The 24,669-nt window shown below is 38.1% G+C and overlaps 1 protein-coding gene across 4 annotated transcripts in view; it reads right to left on the reverse strand.

Annotated features, from left to right (window-relative positions):
• MID1 (midline 1) overlaps positions 1-24,669 on the reverse strand; it is a 138,127-nt gene that overhangs the window by 39,582 nt on the left and 73,876 nt on the right. For all 4 annotated transcript variants that reach the window (XM_040056613.2, XM_040056616.2, XM_040056614.2 and 1 more), the window contains one exon: positions 1,013-1,108. In XM_040056613.2, coding sequence (XP_039912547.1) covers positions 1,013-1,108 — 96 coding nt within the window. The remainder of the gene's footprint in view (positions 1-1,012; positions 1,109-24,669) is intronic.

A 24,669-nucleotide genomic window follows, 5' to 3' on the forward strand; every position in this document is an offset into this window, starting at 1 on the left:
GCCACCAATGAAGAAGAGGCCTTGTGCTGTCCTGAGCCCATCTGCTTCACGGGGTCTGCTCTGAGTTTTAGATGCAGAGGAAGAAATTGTGTCTCTGTGTCTCAGTACCTACTAATGTCATTCCAGCTGTTCTGCCTGCCTTTATTGGTGCCTATATAAGGAAATTAAACCACCCACCTAATGTCTCATACAGTGGATAGATTTTATGGTTTTATTGAGCTCTGTGAAGTTGGTAAGGCTGTAGAGAAGTGGAGCAGAAAGAAATATAGATATTCTCTTTGGAAGAATAGGGAGTTGTTTGGCTTTGGTTGGTTTGGGTTTGTTTTGTTTTGCTTGCTTTGCCTTTTTTTGGGTGAACTTTTTTTCACCCTTCCTGGGGAGGGGAAAGTATAGGTTCAGATCCCACCATGATAAAGACTTTTTTTGTTACTCAGAGTGGGATATGTGAGTGAAGCAACTAAAAGGCGTGTAAGAGCCTGTCTTCTTTGGAAGATAAATATATTTTGTGTGTGGCATTTGGGTACAGATATGTATTTAGATAGTTAATTCTGATTGAAACTAAAGAAGAAAACATAAAGAAAACCAGTGATAAACAGAAACCTAAATGAGGCTGTGAATCTGGGTGTTCCTATTTTTTTGCCTTTATTTTCCACCTGTAAATATTCCTCTATCTCACAAAGGACCTGGAAAGACAAATGAAGACAAATGTTACAGGTAGAAAATGATGTGTTCAAGTGCAGTAGCAGGGGAGGCCATACCAACACACCATAATTAAAACAGGATAGAAAGGAATGTAAAGGAAGTTATCTCTACTGACAATACCACTTATCAGTGAAAAAACTTTAAGTCATTTTACCATTATTTAAATTAATTTCTTCACTTGTTTGTTTGGTTTTATTTGTTTCGTTGTTTTTTGGGTTTTGTTTGTTAGTTTGTTTAAATGTTTGCTCCTGGATGCTAGAAATGAATGTAATTAAGTTTATAAGCATTTCTAATGGAGGTCAGTACTCACTTCTACATGTTGACAGGTCTGAATGAGTTTTGCCAGAAGAGTTTCCAGTTCAGTGTTCCTCTTAATAAGGTTGGTGAGGTTACTCTCCAAATTTTGCTGTTAAAATAAAAGAAAAACATTTCAAAGATTTTAATAATTTGGTGAATATTTGAAAAATCTAATTACACGGGTATGAACATGAGACTTTCATACTGATATGTTCAATTACATGTTTGATTGAATTAGATGCACTGCCTATGCAAGACAAGAGACCAAAAATTTCAAGAGTGAATTCTGGAAAATTGGTTTTCTAAGGACCTAAGGACCTAATCTAATAATAATCAGATTAAGCAATTAGTTTTATTCAGGAGGAAAAAAAAATGAGCAAGGAGAATACCAGAAAAGGCAAGAACATTTCCCCAAAAGAAATTTTTATTTTTAACTGAGAACATTTTTGAATCCTTATTTCCTGCTTTCAGTCTAATATCTGAATTTAAAAGCCTGCCGCTAACTGAGGTCTCAGAACTGGTCAGCTTTCTTCCTTGGATTTGAAGTGCTGGGGTGGGGTTTGATCTATTTGATTTTATTCCCTAGTTCAGCACAGTTATATCTTTCAATACATAGTTCTAAAGAAAAACATCCTTTCAAGGGTAAGAATGAAATACCTACTCACAAACTCTGTCTTCAATGACTGCTCTTTAGAGAGAACTTGTGGCATGTTTCTGTGTTTATCAACTGATTATGGCTGCCATAAATATCTGCAACTGTGGTAGAGAAAAGTCCTTTCCAGATCACAGATCTGAGGCTGCATCCTGGCTCCCTGCAATTGCATGGGAGATTGAGATCTAGCAACAAATGTTTAAGCTTCCCTTCTCCCCCCTGTATCCACAGGAGGGAAACACAAGCACACGAGGAGCAGGTCTGTGGCAGCTCTGACCCACTCCCTGGAGTTACTGAACAAGAATACCTGAAGTGGGTCCTGTGCTTTTCTCCTGACAAGGGCTGCAAGTGTCTCTGCACAACTTTCATTAATTTCAACCCTCCTCATATTTTATTAATGACTTTCTTCACTCCACACTACTACTTTCCCTCTGGTGTATCTATTCTATCATTTTCCCACAGCTACCGTTAACTTACTTGACTTGTATAATCCTCCCTCAACTCCCACCTCCATACAAGCATTGAGAGTGTGTGTGTGTGTGTGTTTTCTCCTGTTACTATTCCTTACCTATTTCATGCTATTTAAAACACTTTACTTTTTGCCCTCCCTTTCTGCAGCCATGCAGTTCCCTTCCCATTTTTGCATGTGGCTACAAACAAATGAAGATGGCAGTATTTAGATGCTGAATGACACACACTTTGGAATGTACCAGGGTTGATCCTGTAAGCACTGGAGAGGCAGTCAGTTCAGTTCCACTAAGGAAAGCAAAACATTTTGAGGGTTTTGTGTACATCACCCTTCCATGAAGCGTGATGGGTGCTTGAAGTACATAATTTTGGCATTTTCTTCCCAGCAGAGGCACGAATATTGTGTATGACAAGCTCTGGCTGTAAAATACCTTCTACACTACATTTAGTTTATATCCCATTAAAACAAAGAGTAACAAGAACGGGCATTTTACTGAACTGCTTGTGCTGGATCCTACATTTCCATAAGCCATACTGTGAATGATCTCAGTTGCAAAGGCATGTTGGCTGTGCTGTCAAATGTCCCTTTGCAGGGCTGAGACTCATAGGCAAAATATTATATATAGCTACAATATCAAAGATAACTTTTAAAGATAATAACAAAGATAACTTTTGCCTTCAATAAACAGTTCCTTAATATTATTCAAATGTGCAAATACTCTTGAAATTTTATTTATAAAACTTCTAACCTTATATATTAATTTTTTACATATTTTAATATTTTACACTAAAATGTATCAATGGAAATTGTGCATTCTTGATTGAGGTTACCGAATTTCAAATGTATTACTGAACATGAAAAATACTAGCAGTAGCTACCTATATATACTATGAAGAAAAAATGTATTCAAAATGGTTGTGAAACACTGCAATGATTTTAAATAAATGAAAGTTATTTCTCTGCAACTAAGGCCATTAATACATGAAGAGTCAGCATTTTTCTCTGAAACAGAAATGTATTGACCCATAGATTATATATAGATTATTATACTAAGGATATTTCCAAAATCTGGATATAATAATCTATATTCCTGCATATACATATACATATATATATAAGATGAAGAACAAAATCTTATTGTAAGTTTCCTATCCAGTGACCATAAACGTAAGCCTATATATATTATTACGGCTTCACACAGGTCTCTTGATATCTTCTGCATTTCCTGACTGTGAAAATGGAAGAAAACTATGAAACAAGTGAGTTGCCTTGGAAAAACTGGAGTTAATCCATTCCCACGCTCTATCTCCTTGAACTGTGTAATTTTCAATTTGGAAAGCCTAGAATTTTGTTTCCACGCAGTTTGGTATGCAAGAGGGGGGTTTTTTTGGTTTTGTTTTTTTTTTTTTTAAGTCAAGAATCATCAGAATTTTGTTAAATTTTTGTTGAAAGACATCAGTTTCTGTTAATGTTTTACTAGATGACAAGAACCCGGTGGCTGCTGTCTGAAATTAATGTCAATCTTTCCCAGTTCCACTAGGGCAGTACTGAACGGCAGCTCTTAAAAGTGGCCTGATTCGAAAGTTTTAAAGCTCATAAAACTTGATCAATTCCTGCAGTATGTTTACCCAGATTTTCTCTTTGCAGTATCTTCCTCTAGTACTTTCCCCTATTATTTTCTCAGGCAGACCATGAAGCCGCTTTAGCTACCATGCGATAGTAAAGTCGCAGTGTTTGAGCTCTGCCCTCTTTCTTTACTCCACAAAGGGGGACACAGAAAAGGCCTGAACACTTGAATTTCAGAAACAGATGTTTGCTCAGAGACTTTCCAAAGTGTTGCAACCTCATTTTTCATCCACACCAGGAACTTCCCCAGTTGCATAAGAGAACAGTGCCAGATTCAGAGGTCCAGCCAACTTGGAAAATGAATCTAGTTGTCGTAGACCAGAGTTCCTGGGAGAGTGAATTTTAGCCAGGTTTGAAGTCTGAAGAAAGTGTGCTCTCGCATTATGATGAGTGCATGTGAAAATGAGTAGCAGAGTAACCTGATTCCAAGTATCTTCCTCCTTCCCACCTAATTTCCTACTGCTGTTCTGTTGGGCATACCAAACTACAATTGTATTTTTGGTACTGTTCTAGGTAAATCATAATTTCTTAAACATTTGCACCTTCCTTTTCTTACCTTTTTTTTTTTTTTTTTTTTTTTGTCAGTTGCTAATTATAATTGTTATCTGTCTATTAAAAACTGACCTTCAAAACTCTGGTGTTGTTCTTATATTTTTTTAAGAAGCACAATAGTTGCTCTGCATTTGCTCTGTGGACAGGTTTCACGTTATGTTAACTCAGTAGATGCAAACTGCTCTCAAAAAGCAAAAGCAAGGCTGAATGCTTCCTGTCTTATCAATGTAGATCCAGCCCAAGATCTTGACATTCCACGCATGCTTTGAAACTGTTTTTACAACATCCAATATAAAGTGAAAAGAATGCTTACTGACCATTTAGCATGGTCTGACAATTATACAACATAAATATTCCTATAATCTTGGGATAAATCCAAGTAAATGAAACCACAGACATGTAATTGAAAAGGACAGTTAAGGATGATGTTTCATTTTGACTCTGCATGCCTATAAAATGATATGATCCAGGGACAGGAGTCTTAAGTTGGAAAAATTAATGCTAAAAAACTAGAGGAAGGCAACTCAGTATTGATCGCATTTTTTAAGCTGCTGTCTAGCTCATGATCATGTTGCTGCTGAAGTCATGATCATGTTGCAGCAACAATTGCATGAGGCTTGTGTCCTGATTGAAGTGGGAGGTCAGACTAGATGATCGTAACAGTCTCTTCTAGCCTTTAAATCTATCAGTCTATGAAAACCAAATGTGAACCCATGCCCTTTGCCAAATTAACAGTCTCACGCAAAGCAATACTTCTCTAAAATAAGAAGGTAGCACAGACAATCCTAAGCTACTATATGGGTTAGAAGTGCTGTCAAAATAAATAATTGTAAGCTTCTAAAGAAGAGAAATGCTGAGTTGTGTACTCCTGCCTTATGTCACAGCAGACAGAAAAAGCATCCCCAAGATCATCTTCTTAGAGACACTGTCCATAAAAAAATGTCTATTTAAAAAGCCAAAAAATAAAACAGATCTCTACCAAATCTAATAAGATTTTCAATTCCTTTTGAAGTAAAGCAACTGTATTTTTCTTATTAAATTTTTTTTTTTTCTCCCACTGGTAAATATAAGCAGTCATTTGAATTTTCCACTCACTGCTTACTGGAAAGCTTTGAGAACTGGTCCACTTAAACTGCTGCACGTGCTAAGACACACACTATGGGATAGTATATGTAACAATAGTCCCGATCACCATTTTTATCAAATCCACCACGACCAAAGCCTTTTGGCAGCAAGCATTGACTGCAGTTCGCATTTCCCTTGATTCTGATGTAGAACTGACCAGAGTAAAGCATATTTTGAGGCTATCTCCTGGTTTAAGGAAAACAACTTCGCATAGTCAAAATTAAGTTTAGTAATTACATAGGTTTCTTGAGAACCACAGCCCCTTTCTCATCACCTCTTTACAACCAGTCAAAATGAAACAGTTTATACACTTACACACTGGGTTAGTTAAGGTGTGTAACTTAAATCCACACAGTTACACGGCTGTAGACGAGGAATAAAACATCACAAAGCAGAAGTGTGATCACATTCTAACTTACTCAAGGAAGCCAGCAGGGAAAACAGGGTGGTGTTGACATGGCAGATCAATCTTTAGTACTTGCAGGCTGATTAGAGATCATAAATATACTCCCTGTCACTAACACAGTCCATGCAAACACATCTTCACTGAAATGTTTTCTTCCTAATCCATGAAGGAGGCATTATGCTGCATGTGCTGCAGTTATATTTTCACCTCGTCATAGTGACACGAATTAGTCCTGTTGCCTCCAGGACTTGTGCCTGACCTATTAAAAAAACTGCCAATCAAATACGGAATAACTACCAGAATATCAAGCATGGTTTAGGGACAGGGTTGGGGTATATGTGAGCTTCATGCTTCCTTTGGTGTTCTTTATTTAAATGGACATGCCAGGTGCATATGGAAAAACCTGAACTTATTTTTTTCTATATACTTGTCCTGAAACAGATGATTACTCTTCGGTAGTATTCATGTGATCAACTCTGCCTTTGTCCAGCCAGGGAATGGTAACATTTTAATAGGACTTCAAGTCTCAGACATGCAGAGCCTGACAACTGCACTCCACGTTCCTATATGTAAAGAAATAACAGCTATGATATTGATAGACTCCTGGGAACTAGGATTTTTACCTCAAGTGATTACAGTATATCACAAGGAAAGACCCATGAGATACTGCACTGTTAATTAATTGTCCAGGACTATTTTTATTAAAAGCACAATGAAAATATCTGCATGGGCAGCCATTATGACTCTAATGATGTTAACTAAGTTAAGTTGAGTTAACTAACTAAGTTGAGTATTAAATATTTTCATATTTCATAGGAATGTCACAATTTTATATTAATCACTATTTAACACGGGACTTTGTGGAAACTAAAGGAAATCCAAGCACTTCAAATTCTTTACCACATAAAATCTTTATTAACTGAGAAAAAATATTCTAGGAAGAGCCTCCAATTACACTCTTGTGTCTCTGCAAAGCATGCCCTGAAATATACCAGGGGCTCTTGCTGTTTGTAAGTGCAGTTCTGCCCATTTTTTTAACTAAACTAATCTGTTTTATGAGCTGCTCTTCAGTCTTCCTTCACTGCTTCTTCTCTTTTGGAGAAAGAGAAATTTCATGCCTGGGGCCTCTGAGGAAAAAGAACAGGACAAGAGCTATATATATAGCACCCTATAGCAAACGTTTTCCATTGATGCGTATTGTAAGTTTGGAAAAGAAACATTATATGTACTTAAAAAACTGTTTGCCCATAGCAGGGACCATGTTTACCGAGAACACAGGTCAATGAAATTTTCACTGCATATTTATTTTCATAGTTATTTTGTTGTTGTAATGGAAGGACATACAAAAATGAAGTGAGAATAGCATTTTCTTTTAACAGAGGCATTCAAACTTATTAAAAAAATTTTTTTCTAGTTTAGACAGTGACAACACTGACTGTATACGACAAATTGTTGTGGGTTTGTTTGGGTTTTTTTCCAATTAAACTATTAGAAGGTATCCAAATGTTAACTTGGTTGGGATCTGGGCGGTTTCAGTTCTATTTTAAATGAGTCATTAATCAAAGAAGGACCAGAATAATAATCAGGAATGAAGGATCAAGAAGGAATAGATCTAGCATCTGACCACATTAAAAATGAAAACACAGCTTGGATTGATATGTGAGTTAATAAAGGTTTGCAAAAGTGTAAGAATATTTGAGGTCACAATACATTTTACCTTTTTTTCCTGCCTCAATTCAGGAGTCAAACTGGAAGCTGAAGTGTTAAAAGAGCACAACAAATACCAGACACCCTGAATTTAATGCATGTCATTAAAGACTTGTAGTGGGCTAGAAGGCTTATAAACTCATTCTTTTCCCCATGGGCTAATCCAGTGCAATGAAGGGGGTTGGGGACAACCTGAACTATTGCACAGCTGTCCTGCAGCACCCTAGCTAAATGTACTTCCAGCCTCCCAGGACATGGAAAGTGTTTAAAACCAGGAGTTCAATATGAGCTCCTGCCCATGAGATGCATAATGTAATCCTGCTCAAGCAAGATCTGGGAAGTTTTCATTCCAAAACCTGAAATTCTAAGTTTTCCACATTACCAGTGACAGGCATCTATACGAAAACAAAACAAAAATAATATCTAGAGAACCAAAATTTATGCAGTGCTATTAAAGTCCTGATTTCTACAGATGTCTGCCTAAACATTTCTGAAAGTTGTACTTATTTAAGAGGTTTTATTGTGGAAAAAAAATCTGGGTTTAATCAGTCAATACATATTACCGCATTTTGCAGTTGAAAAATTCCATCTTATCTAAGTGGGTACATGTAAAAACAATTCAGTATTATGCAAAGCAGGCAGGCTAGAAAGGGAAACTTGATAGGTAAGAAATGAAGTAGATCAACGTGGTGACTTGGCCTGCATTAGGTAAGCAGACCTGTCACCAGCCTAATTCAGCTCTTTCTGCTGGCCCGCAGTAAAGCTGACACTTGAGGCAGCTGCACCCTTCTCATTTGTGTCTCAGTAAGGCAACCAACACATTGAAGGATATTTATTGACTGCCCTCCTGAGGATATTAACTGTCCATCCAGAGAGTGAAGCTGTGAGTCCATCTGGCACGGCTAGAAGGTGGGGCACGGCCAGGACTCGCACTGGCTTTGTGCAGCGCGGGGCAGTTGGGCTGACACAGAGCACCAGCAGCGCCGAGTCAAGAAATGGGAGGCACTGCCGGAGCAGTTCCACTCTAGGGAGGACACAGGTGCATCTGTGAACAAAACACACTCCCAGCTGTTGCCCTAGTGGAGCATGAGGAGTCATACAGGCACCATTGGTAAACCCAAGGGAAGCCAGAGAACTGCACCTCTTTTGGAAAATGCTCGTCCCACTGTCCAATGTCGTGGTGCATGAGGCAAATGTCACCGAACCGGCTAAGCAGAAACCCCAATTCTGACACAGGGTGAATTACACTAACCAAAGAACCATTTACCATTGTGTTTTATGAGGCTTAGTTTTTTGTGTTTATGAACTGTCTGAAATTTTGCCAAGAAGCATACCATGAGCTAATTATAACACTCTGGAGCACTCTGCTTTTTCCTCACTAAAGTCATTGATGGCTCCACCTTTTCCATGTGGTGAATATACCATATAACATACACCTTGCAGACTTGCCATTAAAAAGTTGACATCTGCCCACCTTGGTGCTCATTCTGTCACATGCTCACTGCCCTGCTGCCCATGGTTAGAGCTTTTTCTAGACAGAAGTGTAAATCTCTCAGTTTTCTTCTAATTTACTCTATTTCCTACTCAGCAAAGTAAAACCATCTACTAGATGGAGTAAATGCCCTGAAGGAAGTTTGGTGTGGGGAACTTGAGTTTCTCACAGTTTTCAAGTTTAGATATAAGTTTAACTTTTTGAATAGAAGGCTTAAACATTCATCTAAAATTCTTGTAACCTGACCAGATAATATAATTTATCAGTATTTTTCTATACAAAGCTTTTGATCAAGCACCAGATCTCACATTTAGGAGTGACTAAAATAATAATAACATCTTGATGCCTTGGGCTGGCTACCTAGAACAGAGGCTAGACAGAATTAGACAATAAAGTAGGTATTTATTAAAGGCCTTCAACAGATACACCTTGGGCAGTGAAAAAGCCTCACAGAAGCTACACCCAAGATGGACAATGGTCATGAGTTTTTCAGTTTGCTTTTTTTTCTTTAACAGCAGCTTCGCTGTATCTTTGTAAAGAGATACGAAAGATAAAAAAAGAATAAAAAGGACCTAAGAATACATTAATTTTTTTCCAGTATTTAAATAATGGAAAAAATCTAGAAAGAATAAAAGCAACCAGATCAGATTCCTTGAGAGCACCTGTTTATATTATTCTTGCACCTGGAGCATTTATAATGTGTAAAACATTCATTTCACAATAAATATTGTAAAACTGCCTCCTTTACTATTATTTTAAATATAAAGAATATGATGTACATTGGTTGTCTACAGTACATACACATTTAGAAAAAAATACCCTGTCTAAAATGGAAATGCCACATTTACAAGAGACAATATTATTTGTTCAGAATTTGCCATTACTTTATTCTATAACTCTGTCTAGCCTCTGTTGTAGGTAGCCAGTCCAAGGTATTAATCTTTGGCTCAGATTTCAGGTGTTATTATATTTAAATTTTTGACTTTATAATTTGCTATGGATAAAACCAGATAACAACATTAAATAATCTTATTACATACTTAGGGACTTATTAAAAGAATGTGATGGTGGTGAGGTGAACTTAAACTAAATAGGGAGTATAAATTACAAGATACAGATTGTGACTTGGAAGCAGATTTTGTTTTGTATTTCTGTCATAGTCAGGTGAAATTTCTGTTCTGAGCTACCTAGTCTTTATTGCCAAAACTTCCGTAGAGATCAACTCAAGATTTCAAATTAACTAACCACCACCACCAGCAAAAACACCAACCCACCCCAAACCTAAAAAAGACTAAAATTAAACCAAAACAGCAACAACCCCCCCACAAATTTTAGCTGGAAACCTAAAGTTCTGAATATATTTTAAATACAGATAGACTAGAAAAATAACCATGACAAATCCAGGACTTAATTTTTCCCTTGTATTTTGCAATGATAAACGAAAGAAAAGCATACTAAGAAGATACTCAGCAGGCAGAAGTATCATCCTCTCTCACTTAATGTACAATACTAAAGGCTTTCCTTTCCCTTCCCTCACCAGTGCATCCAACCCCATTCCCAGACATCCTGATCTCCCTTACTACTCCTACTTTCAAAACATGCTTGTATTTTTGCTCCATTTTTTCTGGTCATGCTGTGACCTGTCCAGCTGCTGCTACAACATACCCCTCACCTCCTGCTAGACATTATGAACCTGAGTTGAACTCAGTTTCTGGCTTTTGCTCTGCTGGCAGTGTATGGTGCCAAGAGTTTCTGGGAGGAAGGTCTGAAAAGTAATGTGGATGTTCAAGAAAAATGATGAGGTGAGGGGGTGAGGGATGCATGCTACAGACAGCAAAACAGCTGAAGAAATAACTCCTTCCCCTGCTAAGAACTATTTTTCACTCCCTAATGGAGTGTACTTTCACAGAGAAATGAAATAACCAATTCAGCGTTAATCCAACTACCATTTGAGAGGCCAATAATGCAGGGACGCATTATTTTTCAACAGTCCTCAGTAGTGTGTATGCAATGTTAAAAAATCAAACCAGGCAGAAGCAAACATTCCGTGTGCAAGCCACAGCAGACTTGCATGTTCACTTACCTGAGCTCTGTGATGATCACAGTGAATTACTAATGTGAATTAATCAACTTGTATCAACTAACTCAACTAATGAGTTGTTCATGCTAGTACAAACAGTTGCAAGAAGAAACTTCAAAGTAGCGAGTTTTAGCTCAAGAAGGTATGTTTGCAAGTACTCTGTTTTTACTGCGCTCATATAATCACTTGCAGCATGTCTGACCATAAAATCTAACTCAAGCCAATTCTACTGCATCAAAAATTGAGATCCCATGACTATATACCAAACATCGTTTTCTATTTTTTATTTCTGATTACACACAGCTTGAAAGGTAAAACTGGAATAAAACTTCTGGGAGTTAAGAATTAGTGGATTGTGTCAGAATGTTTGTGATATCGCCACAGAACTCTGGTCCCACAAGACAGTTAAAAGTACAATAAAAATAAATCTGCTGTAGTTTGCAAGGTGATAAATCATATTATATGAAATCAAAGGATGTTTTTAGGGAAAAAAGTCAAGTACAAGCCCAGATATGTGTACCTGTAAGATTTCAAACTCACAAATACAGGTCTGTTTCAATTCCTAAAGCATTATTTTGTGCTCTTCTGAGTTAGAATTTTGCTTTCTTGACATTTCAGATTTTCACCTGAAAGGCAAAACACAAAGGAAAGGCCTGTGTGTTCTGGAACAGAACTGGATCAATCAATAACAGCTTTGCATCTTCTAACAGGAAAAGACTTTGAACATTTTACTAATGAAATAAGGACGAGATTCTTTGCTTATGGCGTTAATATTAAGCATACAAATTTACACAAGTAAATTTAGTAAATCTGTCATCAGAAAAGAGAGTATTTAATCCTCAGAAAACAAAAGCAATTTATAAGTACATAGATACACTAGATTTCAATAAATGCTCAATTAAGAACAAAATACTTACAAATAATAGAAAACACCTAAATCTATAGTCCCTTTTCTACAAGAACAGCAAGTGACAGGTGTAGCCCAACCTTTCTTTAACGTCTTCAAAAACTCAGATAAATCATCATCATTTTAAAGGGCCATTTTCCTGGCACCTCTTCTTCCTCCAAAACGCCAAATGCAAAATGATGGTCCTCTAGAGGTGTGAGTAATGAAGCAAATTCCAGAATCTGCAGCTAGGACAGAGCAACCCAGGTTGTGTGTATAAACTCGGGAATGAGATGCTGGAGAGCAGAGCCATGAAAAGGTACCTGGGGATCCTGGTTGATGACAAGTTGAACATGAGCAGCACTGAACATGAGCCAGCCAGGAGAGCCAACCCTGTCCTGGGGGCATCAGGCACAGCATCACCAGTTGGGCAAGGGAGGGGACTGTCCCCTCTGCTCTGAGCTGGGGCAGCCTCACCTCCAGTGCTGGGGGCAGTTCTGGGTGCCACAGTACACAAAAGAAATCAAGCTATTGGAGGCTGTCCAAAGGAAGAGCACAAGGATGGTGAAGGGCCTTGAGTGGAAGCAGTATCAGGAGCAGCTGAGGTCACTTGGTCTGTTCAGCCTGGAGGAGAGGAGGCTGAGGGGAGGCCTGAGTGTGGTCATCAACATCCTCAGGAGGGGAAGCAGAGGGGCAGGTACCAATCTCCTCACTCTCATGACCAGTGACAGCACTCAAGGAAGCAGCATGATGCTGGGTCAGGAGAGGTTTAGTTTGTAAAAGGTTTTTCACCCAGAGGGTGGCTGGGCCACAGAACAGGCTCCCCGGGGGAGTGATCTCAGCACCAACATTGACAGAGATAAACAACTGCTCGAAAAATGCTCTCAGGCACATACATGGTGAGATTGTTGGGGTGTCCTGCGCAGGGCCAGAGTTAGACTCAATGATCATCTTGGGTCCCTTCCAATTCAGCATATTCTATGATTTTATGACCTTTGAATGATTTACAAAGAATCTTAGAATGTTTCATCTTATCCGTTCCAGCATACTTAAAGTCAGGATGCAAAACTGAGTTAGTCTTACATGGCCTGCTGATCATCTTTACATCAGGTGGGATAACAGGAGTAAAATGTAGGAAGAGTTTGGCTGAACCCTCCCATATAGCTTTGTTTATCTTTCTGTAAACATTGTAAGCCTAATATGACAGGAATTCAGGTAATGAAAAATGACCTTACATTTTTCTAAAAAGACTAGCAATTTAGAGAGAACTGCAAATCCAATTATTCCTAGAGAAAGAGAGAGGGAGATCTTAACATTTCATTTGACACATTTACATAATGTGACCATTTTATACAGACTTCCTCCAGACAAATTATTCATTTGATTTATGACAGCCTTTGAAGTTTTGCCTACTATCAAGGCTACCAAACTTTTTCTGCTGAAAACATGAGTCAATGCTGATTACATAAGTATGATTTTCATGGCACTTTGGGAAGATATAAAAACTGTAAAGCACATGGAAGTCTCAACTTGAGGCCTTCAATTAATTCAGTTTGATTTTGATCTCAGACAAAGTCTTCTTTGGAGAAAAGATATGAACTTCATTTTCCCAGTGAATTATTTCACGTCTGTATTTTCTACATCCATTGTTTCTGAGAGCTGAGCCTATAGACTTTGTGAGAAATACCTTCTCTTCAGCCAAACAAAACATACACAAAAAAGCATGCCTGTAAAGTGAAAAAAATGAGTAATGCAATGTGCAAGGGGTGTAACAGAACAGAGTACTCTCTGGTGTTTCTGCACATGGTTAACAATAGCGTTTTGAGGTCACAAAATACTGATTGAGCGCTGAGCCTGATTTCTTGTACAACAACTTTTTAATTTCCTCCTTTTTCATTGTCTGAAGTAAGATCACCCTGGATAAGTGAAGACTCAAGGGACCTCATGAGAATATCCCTATACTTAAAGAGCACCTACAAACAGACCATCCCTTCAGAAGCAACCACACAGAGAAGATAAGGAGCAACGGGTACAAATTGCACTGGAAGAAATATTGCCTCAATGTAAAAAATACATGTTTTACAGTGGGAACAATCATTTACTAAAATAGCCTCCCCAGGGACAAGGGAGAGTCCTCATCACTGGAGGTTTGGACAGACAGTCTACATAATCATCTACATGAAAGTTTGAAACATATCACCTTGGGAGGTCCCTTCCAAAGGGTGAGATGTACAGTTGATGATTTATTGACCACTCTCATTAGTTAAAGAGCTGTATCTGTAACTGGTTCATTCTTTTAAGTATGGCTCTGTGTACATATGCATGGGCACGCATGTAAATATGGATGTGTTTTAGCAAACACTCCAGTGAAATCAACCTACAGGTTGGCTTGGCCTCTCATTCTAGCTTGCTGAGCTCATGGCTGTATTTTGAGCTGATTTGCCCAGTCTAAAACTATTTCAATTACGCAACTGTTCCCTGATTTTGAACACTACAGTGCCATTAACAGTTAAAAGTGAGTTACATACAGGAGAGGAGAACTGACATCTCTCTAATTCTTACTGGCCTGGTCCATACTTTCCTGTATCTCCAGATGCTCGGAAAGCAAAGCCTGGCAAGACTTGCAAACCCTCAGGATGTCAGGCTCTCCCAAAATGGGGGCCTTTGACTCCTTATTTCTGTACATGAGCTGGTTTGCCCTGTGTCTGTGAGATGGCCAAGAATTTGGGCAATTGGGCAAATAGCTGAGGAGTGGCCAGGAGAACCATGCCCTATCTTGCCTCTGTAACTATGTCAAGATGTCTACTCTCTAAATTGCTGTTACATTCTGATAGGAAAAAAGTCAGTTTTGGTAAGCCTTTCACTTTGTTGTAACTGTTTATACAGGATATAGGACCTACATTTTGGGAATTACATATTCTAGATAAAATTACTGAATATTGAAATGACATTTCCATTAACTTCCATTTTTTAAATTTGTTTTTGCCACAGTGGTTCCTATCGAATATATAAAACTAGTTTTTACCCATGATTTTTTAATTAATAAGGAACTCATTTTACTTTATAATTCAAATTTTTCTTTGTTTTCATAATTAATGTATTTGTTCCTGAATTAACAGTGATGCAAATCTTCCAGTGTCTTTGTTTCCATAGTAACCACCTTACTTCAAGAGACAGAACCAAATCGCATGCCAAATACATGAGGCCCTAAAATGCTTTAAATTACTCATATAATGAATTAAAAGAAACTTGATAAAACAAAATTTCTTAATAGAGATAAAAAGAGTAATAATGCATACTTTGTTCTTTCCCTATATGAATTTCAATTACTTTTACAAGAAAAAAACCTCCTGATCCTTATTTTATAGATTATTCAATTTCCCTAAGATCAAATGCCTTTAATCAAATATGCACTAAAAGTTGTGCTAGTTTTCCTACTGAGTCAATGAGCTTTAAATGTGAGTCATTATGGATACTAAATGCTGTTAAAATTTTTGTTCAGGCAAGTAATCTGGGTGCTCCAAGATAATGATTATTACTTGTTTGTTAGAGTGGTATCAGCAATTTCTCAAACGATCTATACATGGCTACTGAAGACAGCAAAACCAAAGATTCCCTAGGTTTGACATAACAGAGGTATGTTGCCTTTGCCACAGTCCATTGACATATGATCAAAATAAAAACTTACTGGATGAACATTCTCAACTTCTAAAACTAGCCCCTAAGAAACATGTTACAAAAAACCAAACCAACCAACAAGCCAAACAAACAAAACCCAAAAAGTCCCCAAATCAAAACAACCAAAAAATCCTACCAAAAAAACCAACCCCCCAAACAAACAAACAAACACGCCCCCCGCCCCCCCCCCCCCCCCCCCCCCCCCCCCCCCCCCCCCCCAAACCCTCTGCCTTGCTGCTGAATGAAATTTTGAAACTGCGTGTCTGAAAAAAGAAGATTTCAGTAGTTCTTGCTGGGTTTGTCCAGACCTTTAAGGTCGTCCATTCTCATTACTAAATGTGTGCTGTGGTACGTTTCCACTGTATGACACTAGCTGCTGGGTGCTTTCCAAAGTAAATAGAAGTCTGCTTTATTTCATCTTGCAGAGTTCCCTAAAGGTAACCTCAGAAAATGTCTTAGGTACAAATGAAATCTGTATATCAAAAATGTATTTGAGACTCAGTGTCAAACAACCAGCACGAAAATCAAATGTGAATGAAAGAAAAGGGAAATGAAAGAAAAGGGAATCACAGTAAAAGCAGTGGATTTCACAACTTGGTGATTTTCTTTAAGCAAACTGTATTTTGGAAAAACACCTGTTAACCCTGACAGCTGCAGAAAAGGCTCCAAGGATCTTGAGGACAAGGAGTTGACCATGTGCTCTCACATCAAAGGTGGCTGTTGTTGCGTTGAAGGTGTTTAAATGATGAAGAGATTGCACAAAGGGGCTGTGAGTTTCTATCCTTGAAGAGAGTCAAGGTAGTCACTAGGCAACCTGCTTCCGTTGTGAAAAGGGGCTTACTGACTAGATAACTTCTAGAGGTCTCTTTCAAAGTAAATTATTCTCTAATTCTGTAATTAAGACACTTATTTTTATAAATCATAAATATTCTGAAAACCTATAGATAATTAGTTGAACCATAAATAATTCTTATATGATGAACTTAATTAAATATATTTTTAGAAGCTAAGTTCATCATATATTACTTATAGTACAAGTGACAATGTTTTGTACTTTTGATTGCACTATTCAAAGTATGTTGTAAACCATGAGTGAATAATATGTATACATAGCTTTTTCTGTTACCTTCTTTCAATCTATTCTTTGAGTTTTTATCTTCTGCATGATACCAAGCTCCAGTGAATATAATAATTTTGGGGTAGTGTACAGTTACGGAAGCATCATACTTTTTCTGCTTCATCTGGGATCTTTGACAAAGAACAAGATTTTAATTTATTAAGGGATGTTTTCAGTGCACTTATGAGAGATAAAAAAAAACAAAACAAGAACTTCAAGGCTTCAAGGCATTTTCAGCCTTACCTATTTCATGTACTCTACTAAATAGAGAAATCTGATTTATTTTGCTTCATTCAGCATTGACTGAGGAGTCTAACCAGGGGTGGAAGAACTGCCACTCTTTTTTCAGGACAGTCCGCCAGCATTTGGCATCAGGCAATTGTGGTTCAGTGCTCCTGGGCTGAGCTAACGGGGATGAAAGTTTCAGAGAGCTTTAAATTAAAAATCCATTAATGGAGAGGACAGATTCAGACTTGCTTTTAACTGCTTTTAACATTTACTTGCTTGATATGAAAGCTGTAGGGCAAAAGGAAGAGAGCCTTAAAATGTGTGTGGATTGCTTTACACAGAAGTACAAAAGAAATTAACATAATTTAGTCCTCAACAGTGTTACAAAACTGTAAAGACAGAACCACCTACATGAATTACAATGCTTATATAAAACTTATGCCTAGATCTTAGTTTTCTTTGAATAGCTTGGCTGCCCTGGTTTTCTCTCCCCCATTATATTGTGCCTTTTTTTTTTTTTTTTTTTTTTTTTCCCCCACAGACAAAAATGGTACTTAGCTGGAGTGAAATCCTTAAATTTTTTAAGGGTATACAGTATGGATCCCCTAATTAGGATATCCTGTAGAAATACAATTTTAAAAAAGACTGGAGAAAGGGGAAAGAAATACATCACACTTTGTACTGAAATAATGCCCCAATTAAATAAAAATACAAGCTAAAAATTGCATGCTCTTCATTTTTCCCTAGAGGTCTTGCATAAGGCTAAATGCATTTTCTGTTCAGTCCCCCAGATTCAAAAAAACGGTGTGCTATTCTGCATTAGAGCTGTAATTAGTCATTTTGATAATAACAATGGGGTTTATAATTTCACACCAGGCTGATCATCACTTGAAACCATTTATTTCAGCTCAGAACAACCCCTGTTAATTGGAATGCTTTGCTAGTGGTGTGTTCCCATTAAGATACAGTCTTGTCATTAGGGCCATTAGGTTTGACCTCTTCGCTTGAATCCAACCCAGGAAACAGCCATTTGGAATCCTGGCATACGGATAGCTGGATTCAGATACACCAACAGCCATCCTCTTGCTCCTCTGTGAGTTACAGGTGAAATGAAAGAATTAGTACGCAAAATGTTGCAGTCTCTCTTGCATGAGGTCAGATTCTGCAATTACTGTGGTCATACTTGGCCTTAGAAGGCAGAGAATTTATAACATCTGCCTGCAGCAAGTTTCTAAAAGTAGTTTAGCTATACACAAAGGGCTAAATCCAGCTATTAGTTGAATATTAAGAAACAGATAATTTTGAGAGATGTAACTCAGTTCATAACTTACCCTCAACTATTTAGAACATATTTCAGACTTTTTAAAGCTGTTACTCATATCAGCAGGGATTGCAGTTTCATCTCTGATTATGCTTATTTGATGTTTCCCATTATTAGATCCTTATTTCACATACTGCAATGTCAAACTTCAGTTATATCAGTTTAAATTTTCCAGCTGCAGTATTTCCTTGGCCTGATTTTATTTAATTTTCATTTTTTTAGAAATGTCAGATAAAACCACCACCTAATTTCACAAAACAAGTTACAGAAAATATGCTGTCATTAATGACAAAACGTCATGCTCTGCTGCCTCAGTGCTTTGAAATCTGGACTTAAATTTGGCAGGAGATGTTTTTGTGCCCAGTATACACTCTTGCCTTTTTGCCTTTTGCTGCCAGTCCTTCCAAATTCAAGCAAGATCTGAAAAAACTGTACATCACAGTTTTGCAACTAAAAATTCTGAAGACTGACAATACTAGCTGACCTCCAGACTCCCACCTGACCAGACTGGACATGTACTATCATGGTACAGGTCAGGGCTTCTCAAACTCACCTACAATATCCTTGTAATGACTTCTCGCACTGGATGACCTAAGGCAGGGTCATATTCCAGCTCTAAAAGCAGAGTTTGTCTCCCCTTGAGAACACACTTATTAGCATAGGGAAATTCAATTGAAAATTGAAATTAAGTCAGTTAGAAACAGAGAAAGGAGTATGACAAATACATGGAATTAGGTAAACTAGCAATGGATAAAAAATGCTTCTGGTGAGGCTAGATTGGAAGGAGGTGCTGGGAAGAAATGGGGATGGATAACTGGAAAAGCAGAGTGAGCAAAGAGTCACTTTGAAAAGGGTGCTGAGACTGGGAGATGGATGAGCTGGAAGCCTCTCTGAAAGTACAATCAGATGAGACTCTCAAATGAGAGAGTAAAATAACAACGCAGATACTGGAAATGATGACCCCAGGAATGAAAAAGGGGTGGAGATGGTGGAAAGATAAGATTTTGGGAAGAAGAAACAGCAGAAGAAGGGCCAAGGAAAAGTCAGTATAGTGAGATGAGAACATACAAATGGGAATAACTGTGTTGGGTAAACAGCTGAGAAAATAAAGCCTTGCAGGGTAGAACCAATAGGGCAAGAGACCTGAGAGGGCAGAGTCCTGATCAGAACAGTGGTCTGTGGGATGGCAGGGGCTTACCAAATATACTTGAGCATCCATGGAGGTCCAAGCAGTCTGGGAACCAAAGGAAAAGTTCAGAATAAATACAGATGTGAAGCAGGAAAATACTAATCTCAGGACATGCATGCTGAGCATGTACAACTGGAAAAGGATCTGAGCAGGCAAGGAGATAGACACTGGGTGTCAGGAAAGAGAAAGACCAAGTTCTAAGGAAGGAAGATGGGAATTAGAAATTAGACTTCATCAGAGGAAAAAGCCTCTCAGTGAATAATTTAGCAGGACTTTGTGTGGGTTCATTTTACAGGGAAAAAAGTCTGCACCAGATAACTTCCTAATAAATCTCAAATGATCCCTATGATATCAGCTATATTCTTCCATTTAGTAAAACATTTCCATCTGCCAGCAGATGTGTAATCATATATTACACCAGAATCACATCTCACATAAATGAGACCAACAGAGACAACTGGTCTCTCACCAGAGAGCCTGGTTTTATTTCTCACAAATCTTTTTTTGCAACCTTGGGGATACTTCTTACGTGCAAAATGTGAGAAGTAAAAACCAGAAATGGTCCAATGGCTGTCTTTGGAAATGCTGCTCTTTTGTAGGCACTTTAAAAGTCAGACATCAAGGAACCTTTATTCTTCTAAATTATCAACTTGTGATTTCTATGAGTTTAGCCATTGATTTGATTTAGGTAGGATTTCACCCCTTCATTGTTTGTGAAGGAAACTGAAATGAAGCACTTGTTCTCCCAATCCAGCTTTTAATTAACAAACACTACAATATTAATGTGGTTATTTGGGTTTTCATTTGCTCAGGATAACTCAGTGTAAGGATCAAGACTTCGATCTCTTTCGTAGGGTTTTTTTCCTTTTCTGACATTACCAATCAAAGAAGTTAAAGTGGTTTCATTTCCCGTAATACAATAATTTTAAAAAACGTGTTTTCTCACTTTTATGGTTTAACTCCAGCTGTTGTCTTAAGCACCAGCAGCCAGGTTGGACACGAGCTCAGGATCACGTGTTCCAAACTTTCCTGGCAAAAGCACAGTCTAGACAGGATGGTCCAGCACCCTGACCTGCAGAATCTTAAAACTGTCCAACACTGGGGAGTCCAACACCACTTCCCTGAGGAGATTATTCCAATCGCTGATTGCGAAAAATTTTCCTTTCATGTCTAATCAGAATCTCCCCAGCAGTAACTTGTACCCATTACTCCTCATTTTTCCATTGGACTGCTTGTAAAAAGAAGTCTCTATCCTCTTTGTAGTCACCTTTTAAATACTGAAACATGATGATAAGGTCTGCCCTAAGCCTTCTTTTCACAAGGCTAAACAAACTCACTTAGCTGGAGTGAACTAATTCTTTTGAGGATACAGAGTATGGGTCTCCTAATTAGTACATCCAATAGAAACTCAATTTAAAAGAAGATTGGAGAAAGAGTAAAGAAAGTCCTTGGTTTAGACTAAGCACTATGTAGCAACAAGAAGTCATCAGCGTGTTATCAGCATTATTAAATCCAAAATCTAGCACTGTACCAGCCTGACTGTGCCAGCTGCCTTTAGACATATCTTAGTATTTAACACTTGTCATATGTAAAAGGTGAAATGTTCTCCTCCAACACATTTATTCATTACTAGCCATTTCCTCTACCCTGCTAGGTATTGCTGTTTGTTCAAGAAATAAGTCATTGTCTGGAAGAAAAATTGTTTTTTGAAAACAAAATTCATATGCCTGACCTAACCCACACAAAGAAATCCCAGCAAATCCCAATTCTCTTGTGAAAAAAACACTTAAGCATAACAAGAGTTGCTACTTCTTCAAAAGATTCTGAAAAGAGCATAGTGCACAAGGTACAGTGAGCATGCTTTTAAAAGCAACAGGTTTACTATGTTACTTTCTTATTTGTCTTAAAGAAGATATATTTCTGAGTGATAACATCCAGAAAAGAAAAAAAAATGAAGAAATCATTGTGAGAGCTGCATTATTTTGAGCACAGACTGGTAGAAAAAACCCCTACAGAGCAATTTTTCACATAAGTTATTTTTTGACTTTTATTCCCAGGAGTGATGTTTATAGTATGGCCTTTGCCACACCATGCTACTACTTCATAGCACTGAGTATTTCAGTTTATCATCTATAAAAGAAAAAGAAGAGAAATATTGGCTTAACTCTCTTTCATGAGGCAATACAAAAATGGTCTCAGGGCAGTACCCAGAAGCCTTCCACAGCCACTCTTTATGTACTGGGACTTGCTGGTTTTTATGGGGTGGGAACAGGCACTGGAAACGTCCTGGCAGCCTTTACACGTTAATTCTCCTCATTCAATGGGATGCGTTATACACAACTAATACAAACACTGAATATGAGGAGTCCTGTAGTCTCTAATATGATACTGTCACTTTCAGACCACCATGGCAAGGCCAGTTTAAGAAATATGGGTTTGCCCTCGCCACTACTCTAATCCAGCTGGAACCACTCTGTGCAGCTACACTGTAAGCCAAGTGTGGGCTAAACCTCCGCAACAAAGTAGAGAGTAAGGATTATCCTTTAAGCGTGTATAAGAGATCTAGTTTGCGACATCTCCACATACACTCGTAGCAGAAAAAACTGAGGAGTTGATGAGCTGTGACTCAGAGGGGGAAGAGCGAGGTGCTGAAGGGTCAGAAATCGCCAAGCAGTCTTCATGCCAAAAGCAACATTCTGTGGATTCACTACAAGGTAATCCCGATTCCCTATGTCTCTTTAGCACTTCGAAATGCACTTACATAGATCACTATTTTCACTAATGTGATATTAGAAGGAGAGAAATTTACTAACAAAAAATGAAAAGTCAGCTGATACTACATGCAATGATTGAAAAAAAGGAGGGAATAGAGCAACTCTACAACAGCTGCCAGTCTTCAGCATATCTCATGCCAAGGTGTGTGACCGTATCTCTTTGGACAAACATTATCCAATTTGCAAAACAGATGCAAATTAATGTTACTTACTCATTAGAACTGATCATTTAATGTCGTTCTATCTACTTATTTTGAACTGGTGTGACGATTTCTACTATGAATGTCTTTCTTCCCTTCTATTTTAAAGTTATGTATGTGGCCAAAAGATTTGCTCAACTTCAAATTACAAAACAAATGCTCTCATTTACTGACACCACTTATTTCACATGAAAACTGAGAATGTATTCATTATGGGATGAGTATTATACTTGTGTTCAGGAAACTGAATTATGAATGCAGGTTTCCTTACCTGGCCTGCCATGGCACTACAGAATGATACTGCTACAGCTCCTGAATTCTCAGCAAGGTCTGGACTCCAGGGTGGGGTTAGTTCCTTGGTGAGAAAGAAATGAATTGATACAGATAGAGTTTATGGCATCCTCGCATCTTTTATTTATGGTAGATGCAATTTTAAAGAGAGGAATTAGATACCAAAGTCAGTGCATGGTATGTGACTGAGAGACTGGTTCTGAAATTCAAGAAAAGGCTCCTTCAATATAAAAACCCACACTGTTTTCCAGAGCAGAGGAAGGACTCTGTTTAAGCTCATTTCTCCAGACAAAAACTCTTAGCTTTATCTGCCTTACTATTTTTTTCTTTCTCTTTTGGCAGCTAGTGACTTCATTTCAAAAGTTATGAAAATAACTTCAGAACATGCCATTGTTAAAAGGGTCATTCTTGCTCTCCCCCTTTCATCAGCACAGCAGCATGTGGGGGCATATGGCCAAGTACATAAAAATATTAATCCTACTGAAAGCAAATCCTTCTCCAAGGTGCATGATTGTAACAGCCAGCACCAGTGAGGAGGTGGATAACAAGCTATCATGAAGCAAGTAGTGAAACAGAACCATATTTCCTATTAATGTGCTCTCAACCTCCTGAAATTACTCACAAAACTTCTCTAAGTGACAATTTCCTCAGAAGTTTCTAGAGCCTACACTATTTTCTTTAGGCTTATAACTGTTGAAAGTCTTGTAGCCCCTCTGAAAACTAAGCGACTTAGTTTTAGAAATGTTAATGTTTAGTTTTTCCAGATAACTTGGATTTGAAGGATGAATTTCCAAGGCATGGATTAAACTACAACAACAACAACAACCAAAACCAAACCAAACCAAACCAAACCAAACCAAACCAAACCAAAAAACAATCAACAAAAAAACCCCTAAAAGCTAATTAGAAAGAGTAAGTCACATTTCAGGTACTCAAAAGAATTTTTTTTGCATGGTATTATAGTTCGCTTACTTTTCTGGATAAGCAAACTACAGCTGTAGAATGGTGATTATCCTCAGAACACCTGTCTCTTGAAGTACTGGGTCATTCAGAAAAATTCAGAAATTACGGAAATATTTTAAACAGCTGCTCCCTGGAAAAAAAAATGGTTCCAACTAACTGTGTATAGAGTTGTGCTGGTGAAAGAGGAGAGGAGGGAGTAAAAAAGTAGGGGTTTTTTGGCATTCTAGAGGGAGATAATATACTGTGGATAGTGAAAAAAACCCTTGCTTCCAACACGGTTTCATTTAAATTCAACCTTCTCTCTAACTTTGACCTGACTGCCTCCATGCAGCTGTCTTCCAGATCTACAATGGCTGCAAACTGAATGTCTAACTTTAAAGAAATAGAGACAGAAGTCTTAGATATGCTGAAGTCCTACAAATTCCATTAAAATTTCTTGCTGAATGGGGGAGTGAGAGCTCTGATCCTGTTGAGGCGGAAAACCAAGGTGTGAACTGATCTGACTCAATGCTGAAGCATCCATGTACCCTGGACACATCCCTGTGCTGCCCAGCTGCTTGCCCAGCTGGCAGCCTAGGAAAAGGAAGAGGTAGTGAGGACATCCACAGGTTTTCAAGAGAGCATAGCAAGGAGGGAAAACTGAACCCATGGAGCATGAGAAGAAACTATATTTATTCAGAGCGGTAATTGAGGAAAAAGCTGCTCTGTTTGTAGCTTTGTTGGCCCTGCTGCCCATAGAGCTTACTTTATAATGCACCTGCCACTTTTCCAGAGACTCCAGCCTGGACTGGGGCTGGGTTATGAACATCAGGAAAGGAGCTAACCTCTGGCCACAGGAGAAGTAAAAGCAAAGAATAGATTCTTGTCTGAACTCCTGAACATCAACTGCTCCCAAGGCAGAAAGTGTGGCATTG

The sequence above is a fragment of the Hirundo rustica genome, chromosome 2, assembly GCF_015227805.2.
Source record: "Hirundo rustica isolate bHirRus1 chromosome 2, bHirRus1.pri.v3, whole genome shotgun sequence".
NCBI lineage: Eukaryota > Metazoa > Chordata > Aves > Passeriformes > Hirundinidae > Hirundo > Hirundo rustica.